This window comes from Chrysemys picta, chromosome 1 (assembly GCF_011386835.1).
Source record: "Chrysemys picta bellii isolate R12L10 chromosome 1, ASM1138683v2, whole genome shotgun sequence".
NCBI classification, from domain to species: domain Eukaryota; kingdom Metazoa; phylum Chordata; order Testudines; family Emydidae; genus Chrysemys; species Chrysemys picta.
In genome coordinates this window covers 168,911,254-168,932,495 of record NC_088791.1, presented here as the reverse complement: position 1 = coordinate 168,932,495, position 21,242 = coordinate 168,911,254, and the positions used below count along the sequence as shown (strand labels likewise).

The window sequence follows — 21,242 nt, the reverse complement described above, 5'->3', positions numbered from 1 at the left end:
TAAAAAGTTAAGTAAGTTTCTAGCTCTCATGATTACAGAAAAAAAGCTTGAAGATGTGACCTAAATGAACCCTATAGGCTCAAAACCAGAAGGCAAATAAAGAACCCCATATTTATTTATTTCTAAAACATAATTTTAAAGCCAATTTCATGAATTTCTGGGGCCTGACTCGTGATTTTGGAATGGTTGGGATTGGCAATACTTTCAAAGTTACAAGCGTTCATCATCAGAACTTCCGGTCATACCCTGCGACACTGCTACGAATTTCTTGGGGAAGCAGTTGTCTTAAACAAATTAATCGTTCCAAGCCCTCTCACAATCCCTCAAGCAGAGGGGCTAGATGGGGTAGCAGTGTTTTCAGGAAAGCTGTACATGACTTACAAGGGGAGATGGGGAGGGAGGATTACATTCTGGAGCAGCAAATCCTTATCTGGCTAAAGTACACACTGCCTAGAATTGGTGCTGGGTTATAATTATACTAGAATGGTAACTGCCCAAGCTATGTGGCTGTCCATGACAGTCCACTATCACTTACCCACCCTAAGTCGAGCTACTGGGTTATGGGTGTTTTGTTTTATTTCACTATGTTTGATGCAATCCGGCTGTGCTCGTATACAGGCAAAACCCCCATTGATTTCCCACTAACTTTTAAGGACCAGATGGGATCAGGCCGTACTCTAAGAAGCCTTTGAATGTTATCTGTTCTTGTCGGGTCTTATATTAGCTGTGGAGGCTTTTTTTAGTTCAGACCTGTTTTTCTGTCCCCCTCCGACAGCACAAGAACAGACAGTTATTTGAAGCAGGGTTAGAGATACTCCTAGGTCTGTTTTTTTTTTTTTTTTAAGTGGTTACAGTCAAATTGGCTTGTGAAAACTGACTTTTCTTTTCAGCTATATCCAATAATAAATTTTGCTTTTAAGAAACCAACTTCAAAAGTGACCTGGAGTGCAATGTTCAACTTTCAGTGAAAGATCAACCTTTACCAGACTATCAGTTTTCACTGGACTTTGAGGGGTCACTTTCACAATAACACCTATCTGCTGAGCTCTGTATGTTTGTTTAAAAATCAAATTTAAAAATTCCATACTTAAAAAATTAAGTGAAAAATGAGCCAGATCATGACTGATGGGGGTGTTGTGCACTCCCTCCTGCACAGGGAAAGGAAATCAGAGCAGAGGTGATGACAATGCTTAATCTACCTTTCAATGCCCAGCTCCTGCAAGGATTTATGCACCTGCTTAACTTTATTCATGTAAGTAGCCCCAGTAAAACGTGCACAAATCTCAGGACTCAGGCTTAAAAAAATTTCAGAAGGACGTCCAGAGTTCAGGAATCATAATGGTCAGAAAAGGTCCATTACTAATGGTGAGAGAATGTGACCCAGAACCTGGGGTGAAAGCTGAAAGAAAAGGAGGATGGGGCAAATTTATCCCTGAGGCGCACCTCATGAAGTCGATGGATGTACAGCACAGATGATTTTGGTCCATATCCGGGGACAAACACTTACAGATTTGAATAGTTAGATACAAATTAAATCAAATGCAGAAGACAGGTGGATTGAAAGATTAGCAGCCATTTATACTCCTCCTGGGAACTATTTAAATAAGAAATGATGCCACCAAAAAAAGATCAAAGACAAAAAAATTATACATACACTTGCTTTACACTTGTATAGCACCTTTCATCTGAAGCTCTTAAATAAATGTTTTTTATATATGTGTGTATACACACACACACTTTTTTAATGAATCAAGCCTTACAATTCCCTTATAAAGTCAGCATTATTATCTACATCTTACACATGGGTAAACTGAGGCTCACAAAGAGAGTATAAGGCCCCATCCTGCAATGGGATGTGCAAGGGCAAATCCGTGGGTTTGCACAGAGCTCCTGAGGGATTCCACATGGATGCAAGGGTCTGTCCACATGGATCTGGTTGCAGGATCAGGGCCCTTAGTGATTTGTTTTAGGCCACACATTTCATATTTACAAAAAAATAGCCTGAGTTACTTAGTATGGAAATATGATTTGTGTTTAATTCCTGTACAATGCATGGTAAAGATCAGTGATAAAAATGAATGCAAAATGGGTGATTTTGAAAGATAAAACAAAAATTCCATTTTTATGCTGTGCAGTATTATCACCGTTTAAGCATTTTCAGTGAATTGTGTGTTAGTGAAAGATACCAGCCTGCTAACATTGGTGACTAAAGCCCTCTAGTCATAGAACCTAATTTTGTTTTGATGATTATAACTCAAAAATAGCTGGATGGTTTGTATGACATCTTTTAAAGGACTAAATACATTGGATTCCTGGGTTGAAATCATATACTGCAGGTTGCAGCTCACAACAATTATTTACAGCTGAATTTTAAAACCCTGAAAAGAGGTGGACTTAGATATGATGGCATACATTTATTGACGGACAAAAGCTGCATTTTTGGATTGATGGTTGGTAATACTAATCAAAACAAAAATAAAATCCAAAATGGAAATCTTTGGTATGAAAGTAATTTCTCTCTCTCCAACTCTACCTATTTTATGGTTTTCAGTTGCTGCCTATCACCATATTATCTGAGCACCTTTCACGTAAAATCAATAGCAAAGTCCTCTGAGGATTATCTGCAAAAATGCCTCTCTCCAAGATGTGTGTATGCACAGTACAAATACCATGACTTTAGGCTCCCAACCTACTGTCCAATCTATATAGGCCAATTTCAACAAGTCTCCACACAGGCATAGGGATCCACCCATGTGGATCAGAATGCAGATCAGAAATGTTATCCATTTCATTAAGAAATTTGTCCCAAAGGATGGGAGAAGGGGGAAAGAAATATTATATGACTGAGGTTTTAAAAAGAAGGTCCAATCTATGCTGAAAAAATGTGCATCTAATTTAGTGAACCATATACTTCATTAATGTAGCTTTCCGCTGTGGAATGTTTGTAGCAGATCAGAGTTTCCCCAAATCTTTTTTTAAGAACATTATTTTAACTGTATGGACTGATTGATCGCAAACATCTTACTGCCAGTCTTCAGTACACGATAGCCGAGCTGTGTCGTTTAATTGGGATTTATCATCTAAGCCAAATACATTTGTTTCTGGTCCATCACTGGATTGGTGGGCATGCATTGGTGGGATTGTGACATGAATGTTTGTCCAAGTGGATTTAAAGTTTGGTTGCTGCATTTATACAAATAAAACTGCATCACTCTAATGTTGATCGGAAGTGAACACAAAAGGGGCACGTTTATGGCTAGAGCAAATTCATTACAAAATCTGAATGACTATTTTTAAAAGTGTGCAGTATTCACCCAGTTTTGTTGTATAATCACTTTAAAAAATATCAATATTCTACCTTGAAGTTACCAAAGCGCTACGGCTTAAAATACCATTAGTGCAGTGTTTGGGTTCAGTCCTTGTAGACCAGCGTAGGGTCAGGTTTTTGTTTTTTTTAAATAAATGTGGTTTTGTCTGCTTCTTTTCACTACTCACAGTTTGGGGGGCAAACACAGAATGAAGACACTGGCAATAGATTTTGCCCTGGTAATGTTGGCGTAAGACACTGTCCTGGTACTAAATCCTCTGTCAATCTCTCATCAGAGTAGGCTCTTTGGGTGTCTTTCTAAAACTCAGCGCAGTTTACTGAGAGTAGCCATTTTCCAGCTCTCATTTAAGAACTGTGCGTCTTAATGTACAGGCTCCAGAGATTTATTTGTACTGAAAGAAGCTATGGACATCCCCTCTCCCTCTAAACTATCTGTTCCCTGGTTCTAAAAGTTCAATAGCTTTCCAGTCAAAGAATGAATTTTCAATACTGCCAACCCGTAGTGTTCAAAAATCATGGTCAGGTCCCCAAAAAATCATGAGATTTTAAAAAAATAATAAATTCAGGGAGGAAATTTGCTTTCTGGTTTTTGAGCCTTTCTGGTTCACATTGTCTAGCTTTGAATTGCAATCATGAGGGCTGAAAACTTTTATTTTTAATGGAAGGTGAGATTTGCACCTAATCCCATGATTCCAGGAGTTGGGGCTTTAAGAAAACCACCAAATATTGTAAGACTTGAGAAGAAAACATGAAAGTTGGCAATACTGCTACCCCCTATGCACTCCCATTCTGTTCTACTGTGCCTTGTATTATATACTTGCTTGGTAATATTACAGTCCCTTCCTCCACCACTTCTATTCAATTCTAAGTTCTTATACTGTACTATTTGTGCATCCAAAGAGCATAACGTTATTTGAGTGGCTTCTCCTTCACTTAGAAATTTCACAAATCAGTCAGTACTATTTTCTTCAGAAAGCATCAGGAGACAGGTGGAGATGTGCAATTATTATTTCACTGTGATTATGTCAAAATAACACATAGGCTGTATGTTGTACACAATAATATCTGAATTGGCTCAGGAATCTGCTTTCAGCCATGTTGCAGCATAATAACAGTGGTGCAGAAAGTGGCCGTGTCCCAGCTTTTTCATTTTGTCTTTCTTCCTTTGGTTTAGGATTCTTTTTCTCTCCAAGTTGACTGTGGTCATTTCCAATTCAGTAGACTAACCCAATCTTAGAAGGAATGACCATAAACAAAAAGCAGAGAGGGCTTTCAAATTGCAGTGGTTTGTTTTTAGCAATTTTGTTTTTTTAAATATTTGAAACATATATTATTTAAAATTAAAATTCAGCTTCCACGCCCTTGAACAGACTTCTACACGCACTGACGGGTGTGCGTGTTTAAGGGTTGGGGAAAGAGCGTGGCTAGGTATGGTCTTTTTTCTCTGTTTTTAATGGCTAAATTGTCAAAGGAGGGAGCAAATGGTGCACCCACAAACACTTCCATATACCCCTTGCACACACACAAGTGCTCACACACCAGTTGCACACAGCTAAGCACTCACGCACCCATTTTCTTCACAGTTTTCGGCAAACAAGTAATTTGCATGTGCAAATTGAGGAACTGCAAACTCAACTACTCATATGCATGCACAGGTATCTGGTTTGTATATGTGAATGCTAGTCACCTGTGTATGGCAATGTGGGATTTCACATAGCGTAGCTTTTACCCCCTTCTTTGAAAAATTTGATCCTAAGCCTCATTCCTAAAGGATACAGTTTGCACATACTTTTTTAAAGGAAGAGAAATGAATTTAGTTAACAACAGATCTACAGTCAGAGCTAATCTCCAAATATCAGGTAGCATATTATTACACATCAAAAAAAGGTTGTAAAACCCAACTTCTCCAAGATTCAGTAAGTATAGACATTTTCTTAGCAATAAAATAAAAGGAGTAACAACATTTTAATGTAGGTTTTGATCCAAGTTATATACATATGACACTGAAATCTTTTCAGCATACACACACACAGACAGAGCAGATGCTTTTAGCAGGCCTGATATTTTCTCAGGTTTTTTTAAAATGCTGTCTTCTGCCCATGCCATCCTAAATGAGCAAATGTACCATATATGTTATTTAACAGATTCCCCATCTGTTTCTTCACGGACACATTTTAAAGTTCTAGATAGTGGCCGGGGGTGTTGTCTTTATATCTATAGCCAAGTATTATAAATAGTGGTAAGGATTTTAAAACGCTTACTGGTGTAAACATGGAGTTAATTAGAATTTAAATGGGTTTTTTGGGGGGGGGGAGATTTGAGATTTAAAACTTTTTGTTGTTTGATATTTTGTATTTCAAAATCATAATTTAACAATGTGCATTGATTCCACAAAGAACGGGTATCTAAACTACATGTTGTATGAATCTGCATCCATTATTAGCAAACTACCCAATTTCTTCAATTTATCCACATAGTACAATAGTATAACAAGGATAGACTTGTACTGGACATGTATAAATATATTTTCAAATGGCTCCTTCCATTTTAAATACACTCCCTCTTGCATAGGGGAGTCAGATGGAGTGAATTATTAACCTGTTACCTCACTCATTAAGAATTTAACATGGTATTGTTTTAGTAGAGAGTGCTTACTATATAACATATAATGATCGCTAAAGAAACTGAATTTAGCACTGTAGGAGCTTAATAAACAGCCTGTTATAAAGATGGGCTATATTTGCCTACATTTTGTCTGATGCACGAATGTCCCATTTCTGAGTATTTATTAATGAATCATTGTGAGTAGAAAGAAGCATAATTATTAAATTAAGTCCCTGGTAGATTTTTGCATTAGTGCCAAGAATACAGCAAGGACGGTGTAGACGGTATGGAGAGTGGAACCTAAAAATATTCTGTCTTTACATTTGGTTGAAATATCCAGGATGTATTTGTAAACAAGATTTTTTTTCCTGTTTTTTAAAGTGTAGGTCTTCTAAATAACTTATTTTAAGGAAGGAACGAATGAACGAACAAATGAACCCTTAAAACACAACGTTGCCCATTTCTTCCTGTTACCCATATGGTGATTAGCAAATCGCTCCTGAGTTGCACGCTACCCTATGGGTAGAAGAAGCAGTTGCATTGGGCAGTGAAATGCTGATTGACTGAACTGTGTGAGTGATGTCTCTCCAGGGTGGACGTGTTCTAGCTTCCCTACAGCCAAATAATCCGGTGCTGGGTTCAATTCAACAGGAGATTTTGAGAATTTGAGAGAAACCCCCTTTTAGGACCCTGTTGTACATGTCTTTATATGTCTCTCATATTAAGCTGATCACCCTCACAGGGAAAAATGGCAGTATTGCCCCAAACACTGCCATATTGCTATTGGAAACTGCAGTGGTTTGTGTCCATCACTGCAGCATATTGCAGGGCTTTTGGTTTTTCCTGTTTTTTGTTTGTTTGTTTTGTTTTGAGGGGTGGGGGTGAGGGGTCTTGCAGTACAGACAGAAGAAATGTCTTTTAACAGAATTTCCCGAAACAGCAGAGAACAGCGTGATAAACAAAATCACTCTGCTCAGAGACTCAGAACATATTTATTTTCTTTCATAAACTCCTTCTAGTGAAATATTTATAGGAGGGCCTGAACCAGACCTCCAGATCCATTCCTGCTGAACTTTGGAAAGGGGAAGCATTCCAAAATCCGAACGTGGATCTGAATTTCTCCAGCAGCTCCTCTTGCTTTATTGGTCAAACCTCAACTCAGAACATCCTCAAATTTATGGGCTGAGGTCGATGGCTACATCAGAATTTTGCGGCTTTGGTCCATAGCTAGAATTACTCTAAAAAATATGTTTCTGGTGCTTGATGTATTTGGCTCAGCACTGTTGAGAGCAAAAGGAAAATGCATGGTTGCTCTTCAGCTACCATTCCTGGGGCCAGCACCTTTTGCTGGACTAACTACAAAACAAGCAGATTCCTATTGCGAAGTATACTGAAAACCTGAGCGCCATAGTATGAATGCATTGTAAAGTGCCATCTGCAATTCCACTTAGTGACGGTTTGCTTAGAGCAAACATGTTCTGTGAAAAATAAAAATATACTTTGTTTTAAGAGGGCTCCTATTTACTCCAAATAATGGAAGGTCCCGGATTCAGGGTTCTTAGTCTTGACCCCAAAAAGTCATCTGCCTGGCAATATGTTCAGACTAAATTAATAATTGTTAGTGCACCTATCTACTATTTGAATAATTTCATGGAATCTCACTATCATCCTCTTACTCTACATTCATTCCAAAATGTAAAAAGGTCTTTATAATATTGAAAATACCCAGCCAAAAATTCTGCCCTCAGATACATACACAACCATCTCCATTTAAATCAACGGGAATTGTACGTAGGGCAAAATTTGGTCCAGGGTGTGTCGTAGCTAAATAGTCTCTTCCTATGAGCATGGTTATCCCCAAGGTGTGTGAACAGAGAGACCATAATAAAGTTGATACTTTAGTAATTAGCTGATTTGATTAAATTGCTCTATTTTTTCAGTACGGCCTTTCTGCTAAAAAAGAACAAATAAGAGCAAGAGCCTGTAGCATGCTAGATACTGATGTTTTATAAAAGAATGAAAGAAGAAGGATCAGAGAAACAAATGCTGACCTTAAGTAGTTTCTAAATCTTTACGTGTCTATAAGTACAATTACCTTTCCTATAGACGTCCTAGGCCTTTGTGCATTTTGAAAATATTCTAAGAGGACAGAAAGAAATGCTTTTCCTACTTTTGGTACACATCTTATACTTGTGCACATGCACACACAGCTCAATGTATGTAGAAACACATTAATATCCCAAATGGACATGTACTCGCTATATATTAACATAAATGTAGCTGTGAGTACTTACTGCGGATAATGCAAATCTAATTTAAAATCCTGTTGAAATGTATGGTACACAGGTTAACTGGAACATGATTATGTCGCACGGCATCAGTGAATGCTTTGGGTCATTTTCCTAATCATCATAAACCTTGTTTATTTGAAAGTTTATTGAGGTCCCCAAAACACTTGATGTAAAAGTGCTGTTTATGGTGCATTGGTTGCGTACATTGACTAGAGAGAACATGGATGAAACTCTTCATATGGATTTTCTGCATACACTTGAAGGTGGCCTCGCTGTCTTTCATCTTTGCTGACTTACTCAAATTCAGGCCTTTTCCTGCCCAGTCTCTAGATGCAAATTAAATTGATCTAGTTTTCCTTGATTTTATGGATTATTAAAATGTATGTCCATCTTCCCCCAAATTAACTTAAATCATGGATGTTTGCATGTTAAACCCACTCCACTGTCTGCCTGAGTGGGGTCCGTTTATAAACACCAACCAAATAAACACATAAGGTAAGGAAACTTTATTCATTTTAATTACCTGAAAGCAAGTGTGTAGGTATAGAAAAAGATGGGGGGAATCATAGCCTTTTTACCCTTCCTCTAATCCCTCAACAGCAGCTTCTGAGCTGCTAGGGTGTGACGTTTATTGGAAACCAAGCACTGAACGTGCCACTAAGGATCAACGCAGCCCTAACTCTATCCAGCTAAATTAAAGGTATCTCTTGGGCAGCATATTGAAGGTGGTTGCACTCAGCATATCAACTTTTCATTTTTTAAATCCCAAAGAGAGAACTGTTGGGGGGAGGGTTAAAAACCCCATTTAATTACAAGATGTTATTCAGCTGTCGTATCTTTAACTCTGACACAACAAAGGCAGGCCTCATCAATGGTAGGTAGCTGCTGCTGCTGCCTCGTTCGCCCCTCCCCACCTTCCAAAGGATTTCTTTATAGCAAAGACTTCATTTTCAGCAAGTCCTGCAGCTGCCGGTTCTGAACTAGTGCATAACTAGTCATAATTAGGAGGACAGACATGCTAGAGGTTCACACGCAGATGCCCTCCTGCTACCAGAAGGGCGGGGATCCGACAGAAACGTTGTGTTCTGTCCCCACCTCAAAAGGGTTTTAAAATAGTTCCTTGTCATATGAAAAGCCTGCCTTACCTGTAATTGGGAGCTGTGCCTGCAGGACAGCAGAGATAACAATCCCCTTCCACTTCATCTTGCTCCCCCCGGATTGCACTGGGGGCTGGAGGCCGCGAGTTAACAGATAGTGGGATGGTGAGGAGAAAAGGCACCTCCACTGGCTTTGTTCTTCTGGCTGCCTCCACAGGAAGTGCGAGGTCTATAAGATCTTTCAGAGTCCACCTGCCGGCAGCGTGGCTGAAACACACGCGCCTTCTTTTGCTTCACAACCAGGAAGCTTTAGAGGTTTGGTTTCATATTCTTGGTATTGATGTTTGGGGTTTTCTTTTTTCCTCTTCTTTTTTTAGTTTTTCTGATGGAGCCTCAGAAATTCTAAATCAGCAGCAACTGAACTTCTACAAGAAGCCTATAAACTACGCATGGTACAATATTCATTCACAGTTCAAAAGAGATGGAATATAACTGTATGTCCAATGTACAGTAAATCAGAAACCGAGGTGAAAATACAACTCGGGGCATAACACAGTCATCCTCGGACAACTACATGGCTCCGGTGATTGGCGGAGCTCTTCATCTTGGGTCACTGATTTAAATCCAGAACTGGCCACTAGGGACCACAAGTTTTTATCCTCTTTTGGCTACTCGGTGGCCTGTGTGAAAGGAGTTGGTCTCAATTTTGTTCCTAATAGACAAGTGTCCACATGACAGGAAAGCACCATCAAATTTGGAACTAACAGGCCCCTGTTGGCTGTAGGTAGCTGGGAAACTGCAATGCCTTTTGTTTTAAAGGTACCGCCCCTTCCTTTACATGGCTAAGAACTGCCTCTCTCGCCTCAGAGTTCAGCTGCCATTTTGTTCTCAGAGTTGCTGCAGCCTGTAGGGGAGGAAACGCACAGTGTGCACTCTCCCACAGAGACTCTGTCTGTGCCCTCTGGACAGGCTGCCACAATGGCTGCTGACCTCTGCACAGAGGGAGAGTTCTTAGAAAATTTAAAGGTGTAGTACCTTTAAAACAATGGCATTGCAGTGTCCGAGCTACATACTCCACATCTCCTCTCACTAAAGGCCTGAGTGGGCCAGGAGACTGAACAACCCTCTCATCCCTAGAAGTGGTCCCTCCAGGACGATATAGAGACACACTAGCAGGGTGCAGTGGGGGGATGTTTGCCCTGCTTCTACCTGAACTGTTATGCTCTGGGAATTAATAGGACTCCTTGGGGCTTTCAATCTAACACCTTCAACCAGCACTTAATATACAATTCAAAATAAAAGACTCAAATGGGAGACTACCAAGGCACCTTTTAGTAGCCCAGTTCCAATTTAGCAAACTATATAGGCAGTAACAGAAGAGTTATTTCAAGTAAACAGTAACTTGGCAGATTTCATTTTCCAGGGCTCTTTTCTTAGTCAGTTGGCCAGCTGTTGTCAGTTCACAGTGTTAATAATACTGAGCCATTCCACAGTGTTTTTCCTTGAGGAGCTCAAAGAATTAAATTAGCCTCACAAGCATGCCTGATGTAGCAGCTACGCATTATTATGCCTAGTATGTAGATGGAGAAATTAGCTTGCCGAGGCAGGCAGAGCTCTCTGGGGTATGAGGCCCCAGAATTTTTAAAGGGACAGAAGGAACAGCAGTGGGAGCAAGGGGGTGGTCAGAGCACACATCTCCCTGAATATTACCCAATGAGATTGAGTTTTACCATTGACTTGAGCAGCAACGGGCCAATAAAAGGAGCAGAATTATTTAGGCTGGTACAAAGGAGGTAACTAAGAATTATGAGATGAAATTAAGAAAGGGGAAATTTAGTTTGAATACCAAAAAAAACTTCATACAGGGAGATCTGTTAAGTTATGGCACAGTCTCCACTGGGAAGTGGTGGGGAACTCCATTGCTTGGAATATTTATAACAAAACTGGACAAAACCCTCATCAATGCAATGTTGTCAAATCTTGCAACTTTATAGTGAGTCAAGTCCACAGTGGAGACAGCAGACCTTCTCTGAAGGGTTAAGAGAAGCTTTTAGCTATCTTGAGTATATGTCTAGCACAGTGGTTCCCAAACTGGGGTTCGTGAACCCAGTGGGTTCTCGGGAAAAAAATTCCTAATGGTGGACAGAGCTGTCCCTAGGGACCCTGGGCAGCACGGGGCCAGAAGCCCGGAGCCCTTGGACTTCCAAGAGCTAAGCAGATCAAAGCAAGCATATCTATCACACTGAGGAGATTTAAACTTCAAGACTCCTTATAAGAAATGGAAAGGGAGGTGAATATTTTTTGCTGTTTTTAAAATTAAATAGGCATTTATACTCAGGTAAAGGAGAAAATCCCTGGAAATATTCATTTTTAGGAGGGGGTTCGCGAGACTTGACATTTTAGTGAAAGGGGTTCACAGGTTGTTAAAGTTTGGGAACCTCTGGTCTAGCACCATGTCTATTGGGGAAATTACCCATTACTAGCAGAGGGAGATGGGTTTAACCATGGTTTCTGGAAATGTACTGAACAGTTTGGTATACTGTACACTTCCATTTCAACTGTGCTCAGCATTGTTAAGCTGCACCTGTTTCTGACACCTGTTGCCTATGATTGGTAAGTTTCCTAGAGTACACAAAGCATACATTGACCAGATGCTGTGTCAATATGCCAATCTCTCTCTCTCTGGCCATAGGCAGGCCTAGCACAAGCTTCTCTGATACAGGGGGCTAATCCATCGCCAAAGGCAGCCTGTTTTCATTCTTGCTGGGTGTGCTTGCCTGAGGTATAAAGAACCAGCAGGGTTTAGAGTTTAAACAGGAAATAAATGAAAACTAAAAATGAACCTGCACCACAGTCAAGCTGGGGATAAAAATAATGACACACTGCCCTCTGGCTCATGCACAGCTACCACAGAGACCCTACCTGTAATCATCACTACAGACGGCTGGGATTAAGGACAAATCTGTTATCAGCATATCTGATTCTCCTGATCCTACCTGCTACAGTTAGTACTTGCAGACAAACTTAATACCTCTGTCACCTATTGGAGGATCTGGAAGACGTTGGAGACAATGTCTGTAGAGCCTGGCCTATTTTCAGCAATAAATGGTAGTGTTGTAGTCCCCAGAAACTAATTCAACATAATCATTTTTGGAGATGCTCACACAAAGATAATAGATACCAAATAGACGGTAGTAGTTCTCTATGGTGAGCAGGCTGCAGCCCACAGCTGGACCTGCCATTCATGCACAAGACACTGCAAAGAAAAGAGATGTGTGCATATCACTGTTTATGGTAAGCAAGCTACTGACTTATATTGACAAAATGTAGTCTAGAGCAGCGTTTCTCAAATGCGGCCACCAGGGACTTTTCTTGTGGTGACAGCCTCCTGGGCTGGGGAACTGAGGGGCAAAGTAGCGGCCCCTTCTCCTCCCTGTTGCTCCTGGATGCCCTGCCTTGGAGTTGGTTGCTGGGGCCGCCAGCAGGGGTTGGGCCCTGCCCTCCTTCGGAGACACCTGGGGCACAGTGCTGGAGGACCAGGCACCCAGTGAGTTCCCCACCTTCCCAGGGGTGGTGGGGCTCAGGCTTTGGGGTTCAGCCTTGGGGGAGCGGGGTGGCAGGCTCTGGCCGCGGGGTTTCGGACTCCAGTCCCGGTCTTTGGCTGCACTGCAACAGGCCCCAGGTTCTGGCAACAGGGATTCAGGCTCTAGTCCCCCAATGCTTCCCTGGCCCCCCATCCAGGGCTTAATTTGTCCCCAGGCTTGACAGGGCTGAGTAAGTCTGCTGTGAAAAGTGATACTTGTATGTTTGTTAATATCATTTTTCACAACAGACTTACTAGCTAGCAATAAATAAATTATAATGATTTGGACATGTGTATGTGCATATTTATTTGTTTTTCCTAAAGCTAATTACCGGTAAGTGTTTTAGGAAAAAGTGTGAGAGCAGCCACCAGTAAGAGTTGGTGGCCGCACTCGGAGGCCACCAAAAATTTTGTCCTGAGATCCCCCAGTCCAGAGGCAGTCAGTCCTATATTGCTCCACTGCATTTTAGTGCATTGGAACTTACCGTGAAACTTCACTCTGCTATAATTGCCTCTATGTGCTAATCTCCTGGAAATGCAGTAATGATTGCACAACAAGTATTAATTGTTGCATTCCAAGGGTATTATTCCCTCCCCCTCTGCACATTTGCCAATACCCTGTAAGGAGAAGTATAAGGAAGAATTCCTGGCTCCTGCTCTTGCTTCAGATGCTCCCAACAGACAGTGAAGAGGAGTTTGTCTTACTACAGCTGCTCCCCTCTGAGAGTGAAAATATTGCTTTCCTAAGGCCTCCCACTCCACTTCCAGTATCCCTTGCAGCTGCAGAGTGTAAACAGAAGCCCTGCCACATCTAAAGTGACAGGCTACTGTAGAATAGAAGAAAACAGACACCTGTGTAACACAAGAGATAAACATGTCCGTGAGTGTACATGTCCTATGGGAAATAAACAGGCATCTGTGTATTATACCAGAAAACTCCCATTCGCGGCTTAGTTTCTTGTGATTTGCAGTCATCTGTTCCTGCTTTGTTTTTAAATGTTCAGCCTGATTAACGTGTTAGAAATATATCTAAGACATTAGAAGAACTTTAATGTGGGGCACCTATGAACATGCACCAGTTCTCAGCCTGTTGAACAAGCATGATAGTGTCACTTTCAAGATGCCTGATATTGAAAAGCAGCAGCTGGTTCTTACACCAGCAACAACCTGTTCAGACCACAATTCTTTGGAGACCCTAATTGATTATGAGAGAATGTAAGAAGTAGGCAAATCGCATTAACCTACAGAAAGGGAAATAAGCAATCCCACTGGTCGTGAATGATTTGACCTGTTAATTCCACATTGATTTCTGATGTAGCCTATTTTGCTGTCACTAGTTTCACAGGTTTACAGTCCCTTGGACTGTATGTAGGAAAACTCCAGAACTTCTTTTCAAAGCATACACTCCCAAAGTGTTGACTTCAAGTATGAACCAACTTCAGTACTTTATTCTCATGTTTATACAAACCTCACTAGCTATTATGTATTAGTTTGACTTTTTGTATAAAATCATGGTGAACACCTTGAGACTACTGTGATCCCTGAAGCATTTCTATATTTCAGGTTCTCTTCCTTGTTTCTCTCACCTTTTCTTGTGGCGATAGCCTCCTGGGCTGGGGAAGTGGGGGGGCAAAGTAGCGGCCCCTCCTCCTCCCTGTTGCTCCTGGATGCCCTGCGTTGGTGTTGGTTGCTGTGGCCGCCAGCAGGGGTTGGGCCCTGTCCTCCTTTGGAAACAGCTGGGGCACAACGCTGGAGGAGCAGGCATCCAATGAGTTCCCCACATTCCCAGGGGGCAGTAGGGCTCAGGCTTTGGGGTTCAGCACTGGGGTCCCACACTCAGAAGGGGCCACGGTGTCCAGACTGTGGCCCCACCTCTCCAACCCGCTCTACCTGGGTTCTGCCCGGACAAGGCCCCACCCACCGCTCACTCCTCTTCACTTCCCCCTCTCCCGCCTAACCCCTGGGGCATGAGTGGTGGGCTGGGCCCTTCCAGGTATGTGGGTCCTGAGGGAGCCTGGCCGGGGCAGGCCATGCTCCCGCTCTGTCCTGGCTGGTTGTGCCGCTTCCGAGGGGCCAGAGGGATCCCTGACCAGCCCCAGCAGTGCTGCAGGCTCAGCCCACGCATGGACATAGTCACTTCCAGCAGGCCAGTGGCTGGGGGGCAGGAAGGGTGTGGGGGAGTGGGTCTCTGGAGGGTCTGTGGGGGGGCACTGGGCAGTGGGGGTTCTGTGAGGGGTACTCCTGGGAGAATGAACAGGGCCAACTCTGGCATTTTTGCTGCCCTAGGCAAAAAAGCCACCCGCCCCCCCAGCGCGGCAGGGGAGGGTGCCGAGCCCGGCTGCAGGCCTGCAATCCCCGACCGGCCAGAGCGCTGGGGGGAGGGCGGCGAGCCCGGCCGGGGCCCCGCTCTCCCCGACCGGCCGAAGCACTGGGGGGAGGGCGGCAAGCCCGGCTGGGGACACTCTCCCCGACTGGCCGGAGCACCGGGGGGAGGGCAGCGAGCCCAGCTGGGGGCCCGCCGTGCCACCCCCCTCCAGGCGCCGCCCCAAGCACATGCTTGGTGGGCTGGTGCCTAGAGCCGGCCCTGGGAATGAAAACAGATTCCCTGCAGATGTCTTTGCTTCCCTTTCAAAAGTGACCGAGAAGCAAAGGGAGTGGGGTGGCAGCTGAGAAAGCCCATGGGCTTAGTTTGGGGGGCAGTGCCCCCAAAACAGAGGTGAGGCATGGGGGCACACAGAGTCACAGGCCACTGCCTCCCCCCCTTTCTGCAAGCACAGAGCTGCCCGGCTGAAAAAAGAGGGTGCTGCTCAGAAGATGCCACTTTCTGAGTCCTAGTGCTGGTTGAGCTCCCCTTCTGTGTGCTGGGAGCCATCCTGTTTTCTGTACAACAGTGAGTGCCTATGGTGGGATAGGGCAGGGCCAGGCTGGGGAAAAGAGGCAGTGGGGAAGGAAGGGGGTGGGGTAGGGAGGAGATGGAGCGGTGGGGAAGGGGCATGGGATGGGGAAGAGAAGAGGATGGGGGAAGCAGGGGCAGGGAGGAAGCTGGAGCCCAGCATATGGCATCCCCTTGGCAGCAGCCGGGGCTCCCCTGTTAAGCAGGCCCATCGAACCCTCACACTGACAAGCCCCACCTTCCCTGCATCTGTACCACCCCGATGAACCCCCCCAGACATCCTCCCCACTGAGTCCCAACAACCTGCACCTGGACCCCCACCCAAATGAACCCCACTTCCCCTGCATCTAGACCCCCCCCACTGAGACCCAAACACCTTCACCTGGATCCCCTGCAGAGTCCCATTGCCCCTGCACCTGGAACCCCCCAATGAGCTTCTGTGCATTCAGATCCCCCCACAATAAGTCCCTCTGCACTTGGATCCTGCTGCCAGGCTGAGCCTGCTCACCCACACCTCGTGTGCCTGGCACAGGAGGGCAGGGCCCCAGGGTGTTTCTGGGGCAGGCCTGGCCCTTGCACTGTGTCAGGGTCGGGTGCAGCCTCCCTGCCGAGTCCCTGTCCCAGGGTGGGGTGGAGGGAGGCTGCAGGGTGATCTCCCACCTCCATGCAACCAGTGGCCTGTGCTCCCCACTGCCATGTTGGAGCCTCCACATTTATTTATTGACAAATAAAATTTGCAGAATTTTAAAATATTGTGCACAGACTTTTTAATTTTTTTTTGGTGCAAAATCCCCTCTGGAATATGGGGTGCTGTGCAGCTGTAATGGTGGGACTGTGAGGAAGGTGGTGGGCAGGTCTATGGGCAAGCGGTGTGGTGTTCAGGGTGCTGTGCAGTTGTGGTGAGAGGCCAGCAGGGGAGGTCTCTGGGAGGGGTGGCGGCTGGGCATAGAGATCTGTGATGGAGGTCTCTGGGCATAAAGATGGGGCACTGGGCAGGGGGGTGGGGTGGTGCGGGCCCGCCCTCAAGGGGAAGGGGCATGCTGGCAGCACAGTGCTGGGCAGGCCAGTGTGCATCTGGCAGCTGCAGGTTTGTAAACAGTGTGCTCCTGCTGGGCTGTACAGAGCGGGGCTGTGCCTGCCGTGCTGTGCCTCATTGCCCCCAGCCCGCCCTTCACGCTGGAGACTGACCATCCCGCCCCCCTACACCTTGCCCCACCTTGCCACAAATATGTTTGGTGCCGGGCCCACAAAAAGTTAATCCGGCCCTGCCTGGAGTAGCGGGGTGGCAGGCTCTGGCCATGGAGCTTTGGGCTCTAGCTGCACAGCAAGAGGCCCCCGGGGGCAGGGCTTCAGGCTCTTGCCCCACGATGCCTCTCCTGGCCCCCCACCCAGGGCTTAATTTATCCCCAAACTTGCCAGGGCTGAGTAAGTCTGCTGGGAAAAGTGATACTTGTATGTTTGTTATTATCACTTTTCCCAACAGACTTACGAGCTAGCAATAAATAAATTACAATGATTTGGACACGTGTATGTGCATATTTATGTTTTTCCTAAGGCTAATTAAGGGTTTTAGGAAAAAGTGTGAGAGCGGCCATCAGCAAGAGTTGGTGGCCGCCCTCTGAAGCCACCAAACCATTTGTCCTGAGAACCCATCCTAACATCTAGTTCCTTTCTACCCACCAGGCAACATTTTTGAGGGACAACCTCCTCTCACTCAGCAGTAACCCCTGCAGCTGCCTAAGAAGCTTCACTGGGAAGTTCCAGAGTGTCTTATCCATTCTACTTAAACTGGAAAGATTATATGCACAAGGCTGGTATGAGAGTTAGAATCTAGTGGGTAACTGGGAGGATGACTGGGGCTCTCTAGATGTAGGATTAGCAACAGGGAGAATTTTTAAAACAAACATTTTCAAATCCATTACTTTTATTGGTTTGCATGTTAACCATCATCATAGCAACAAGGGCCTTTTGGTTAAAAATTAAATAAACCAGCCTCCAATGACAGCAAATTAGCACTTCTCTGGTCTCTCACTACCTGCATGCCTTCATCCCAAACAATCAGAGCACAAACCCAAATGATACCAACTACCCATTACACTGACCTGAAGCAAATTCTTGTTTTGGAGAAGCGAAGCCTTTGGACCAACTCCAAGAGTTTAACCTTAGAAATTGATGAACTGAGCTTCTCAGCCATGATGGAACATAAAACAAGTAGTAGTCTAGTCTAACAAGGTCTCAGACCATTCAGTACTTGAAATATTACTCTCTCCTTGAATGCTGTTCCTCTGTGTAAGAGCCTGCACAGCTAAAGCCTGGGACCATGGGAGTTCTGGGCTGGTGACACCTCCACATCACCACAGGAGGCATTGGCTAGGCTCCCACAGGAGGACTATGTGAGGCTGGGCCCAGCAGGAAATACTGCCCAGTAGGACCTGAGTGGCAGCTCCTTGCAGCCCACTGATTGGCTGGGACTGGTACTTAAGCCAGAAGCTATGCCAGAGAGTTGTCTGAGCAACAATACAGACTGCCTGCCTGGTTTCAGAGAGAGATTCCCAGACTCTGGCTTCTGACCCTGCCTGACTCTTGGTTTATTCCCAGGCCTATCTCAGACTCTGACCTCCAGTAACCAGATGCTGCATGCCTACTGCCAACTGATTACTGGTTTGCCCTCTGGCCTGTCTTGGACTCTGACTCTCTGGTACCTGATTCAGCTTGACTTCTGCTCTGATTGCCCACGAACCGCTCATAACACTCTAGGCTACTCGTTCAAATCTGGTCCAGATACACAGCAAACAAAATGTTAATTATCCAATGGCTATTTGACCATTATGAAAAGAGATTTAGGTATCTCAGTCCATTTGCTAGTGGACAAGTGTTCACATGACAAAGAACCACCACCACAATAAGCAACATTTGTCTCCACTCTCAGCAGATGGGCTAAGGCAGGGGTCTCAAACACGCCGCCCGCGGGGTTATTTTCTGCGGCCCGCGAGCTCCTCACGGCCCCGCCCACCCTCCCCCAACGTTTACTTAGAGCGGCTCTGGCCCGACGCGCACCGGGGACAGGGCAGGCTCCCTGCCTGCCTGCCCTGCCCCCACACCACTCCGGGAAGCAGCCGAAACCTGGGGGAGGAGGGGCGCGAGGGTGTGTGTGGCCGCGGTTCCCCGTTCCCGGCCAATGGGAGCTGCTGGGGGCGGTGCCTGAAGCAACAGCCACACACACCCTGCGTCCCTCCTCCCCCAGGTTCTAGCCGCTTCCCGGAGCGATGCGGGGGCAGGCAGGGAGCCTGCCCTGCCCTGCCCCTGGTGCACGTCGGGCCGGAGCCCACCCCCCAAACCCCTCCTGCAGCCAAACCCCCTGCCCCGAGCCCCCTGCTGCACCCCAACCCCTGCCCTGAGCCCTTGCTGCACCCCACACCCTTCCTGCACCCCAACCCACTGCCCTGAACCCCCTGCTGCACCCCTCCTGCACCCTGACCCCCTGCCAAGCCCCCTGCTGCACCCCGCACCCCTGCCCTGAGGCCCCTGCTTCACTCCAACCCCCTGCCGCACCCCACAACCCTGCCGCACCCTGCACCCCTGCCCTGAACCCCCTGCTGTACCACACACCCCTCCTGCACCCCAACTCCCTGCCCTGAGCCCCTGCCACACTCCACACACCTCCTGCATCCCCTGGGGGCAGGGAGGGGGCGATTTGGGGTGGGGATTTCAGAGAAGGGGTTGGAATGGGGGCAGGGAGGGGGTCAGAAGAGGCGGGGCAGGGGCAGGGCCTCATGGAAGGGGTGGAGTGGGGGCGGGGCCAAGGGCACCGGGGGGGGGGGGGAAGGTGTCAGTAAATGTGGCCCTTGGGCCAATGTACTAGTCCTCATGTGGCCCTCGTGGTCATTTGAGTTTGAGACCCTTGGGCTAAGCACTGAATGAACAAGGAAACCTGTCAACCACTGGTGGTGGTTTCTCCAGGAGAAGGTTGAGACAGGTGTGGGAAAATCTGTAATGCCACCACCTCTGCATGACATGTTGTGTGAATTTAAAACTTTCCATTTTCAGGGCTGCTAATCCAGCACCTTTCACGACAAATTAACTACAAAAACAAAAGAATTATGAGTGTTTTATTAGATAATTGTAATAGAATGCCTTCTTTCGTGGAGAAGAGCATACAGAATTTAAAGTGTTGAGAAGAGAACTCTGAACCCCAGACCCACCATTCTTCTTAGCTGGATTTACAACAGGTCAAAATCAATCTATTTTAGGTAATAGTTTGAAAATGTATCAACCCAAGAAACTAAAGTCTATGGCACCCTCTTGTGGCCAACAGTGATACAGCAATTTACTAGAGTTTGGATACTTCCCACTTTTGTTACTGGACAGGAAACACCAAGGTTGTAAACAGCTCCAATGAGTATGTTTTGCTGTTTTTAGGGAGGGAAACATGACTCTAAAACATGACACAATTAACTAGATGACTAAAGGAAGACTCAGCTTGGATTTGTTTTGGGCAATAGACTGACTCCTTTATGTATAGCAGTACAAGATCAAAGATACAGCACTGCCTCAAACACCGTAATTTAAACTGCAAAACTAACACTGTTATTCTGATCCATTTCTGTTCTGACATGTTTACCCCATACTCTGCAGTTCTTAGATCCTCAGATGAAAGGTGCTGTAGAGCACTTTGCAAACAGTTAAAACATCACATCTGTGAGCTACATAAATATGACCCCATCTTACAGATTGGGAAGCAAAACTAGCGAAGTCACACAGCAAATCAATGAGCAAAAACAAGAACTACAAGGAAATACTGTCTCTTGGTTAAGGTGCCAATCTGAGACTGACCTGGACTCAATTCCTGATTCGGATATAAACATCCTGTGTGACTAAGCAAGTTGTTTAAAGTCTCCCTTTACCTCAGAGTCCTATCTGAAAAGTGGGGATATTTTCCTGGCTCATTATATGTTGCAAGGATAAATTCATTAGTATTTGGAATATACTTAGGTGATGTGGGGGCAGGAAACAAATAACTAGACAGAACCCAAAAGTTTGATTCTGGTCCCTTGCTCTATTAAGACTAACTGTTCTCAGCATTTTCTGTGCTGTAACCCAAAGCTACTTTTGCTTATTGACCAACAAATGACTTAGTGATCTATTGACACTAGAACATTTATGTAAGATTTGTCATTACTATCCCTTAGCAAAGTAATGAGGAAGTCAGATGTTTTACTGGATTAGCAATGATAGTAGTACTAATTTCAGAAAAAAGTATCTTATACTAGCTTGGATTCCTGCCAACGGTCCTATCTTAACAGTGACCTGGTAAAAGCTTTTTCAGCCCAAATATTCTACAAGACCTGTAGCCACACTAGCACCTTAAGCTAGTATCTCTTAAGTTCAGCTGGGGGGTTCCCATCTGGTTTCTATCTTATGTTCCTAAAAGGCTTCAGCCAGTCAC

At 45.1% G+C, this 21,242-nt stretch overlaps 1 protein-coding gene across 2 annotated transcripts in view; it reads right to left on the bottom strand.

Annotated features, from left to right (window-relative positions):
• CD247 (CD247 molecule) overlaps window positions 1–9,542 on the bottom strand; it is an 80,458-nt gene extending 70,916 nt beyond the window's left edge. Inside the window, exon 1 of one of the 2 annotated variants that reach the window (XM_005283687.5) lies at window positions 9,369–9,542. In XM_005283687.5, the coding sequence (XP_005283744.1) occupies window positions 9,369–9,426 (58 nt within the window). In that variant the 5' untranslated portion in view covers window positions 9,427–9,542. The remainder of the gene's footprint in view (window positions 1–9,368) is intronic. The other variant, XM_005283686.5, reaches the window with a different exon arrangement.
• Window positions 9,543–21,242: the final 11,700 nt, after the last annotated feature.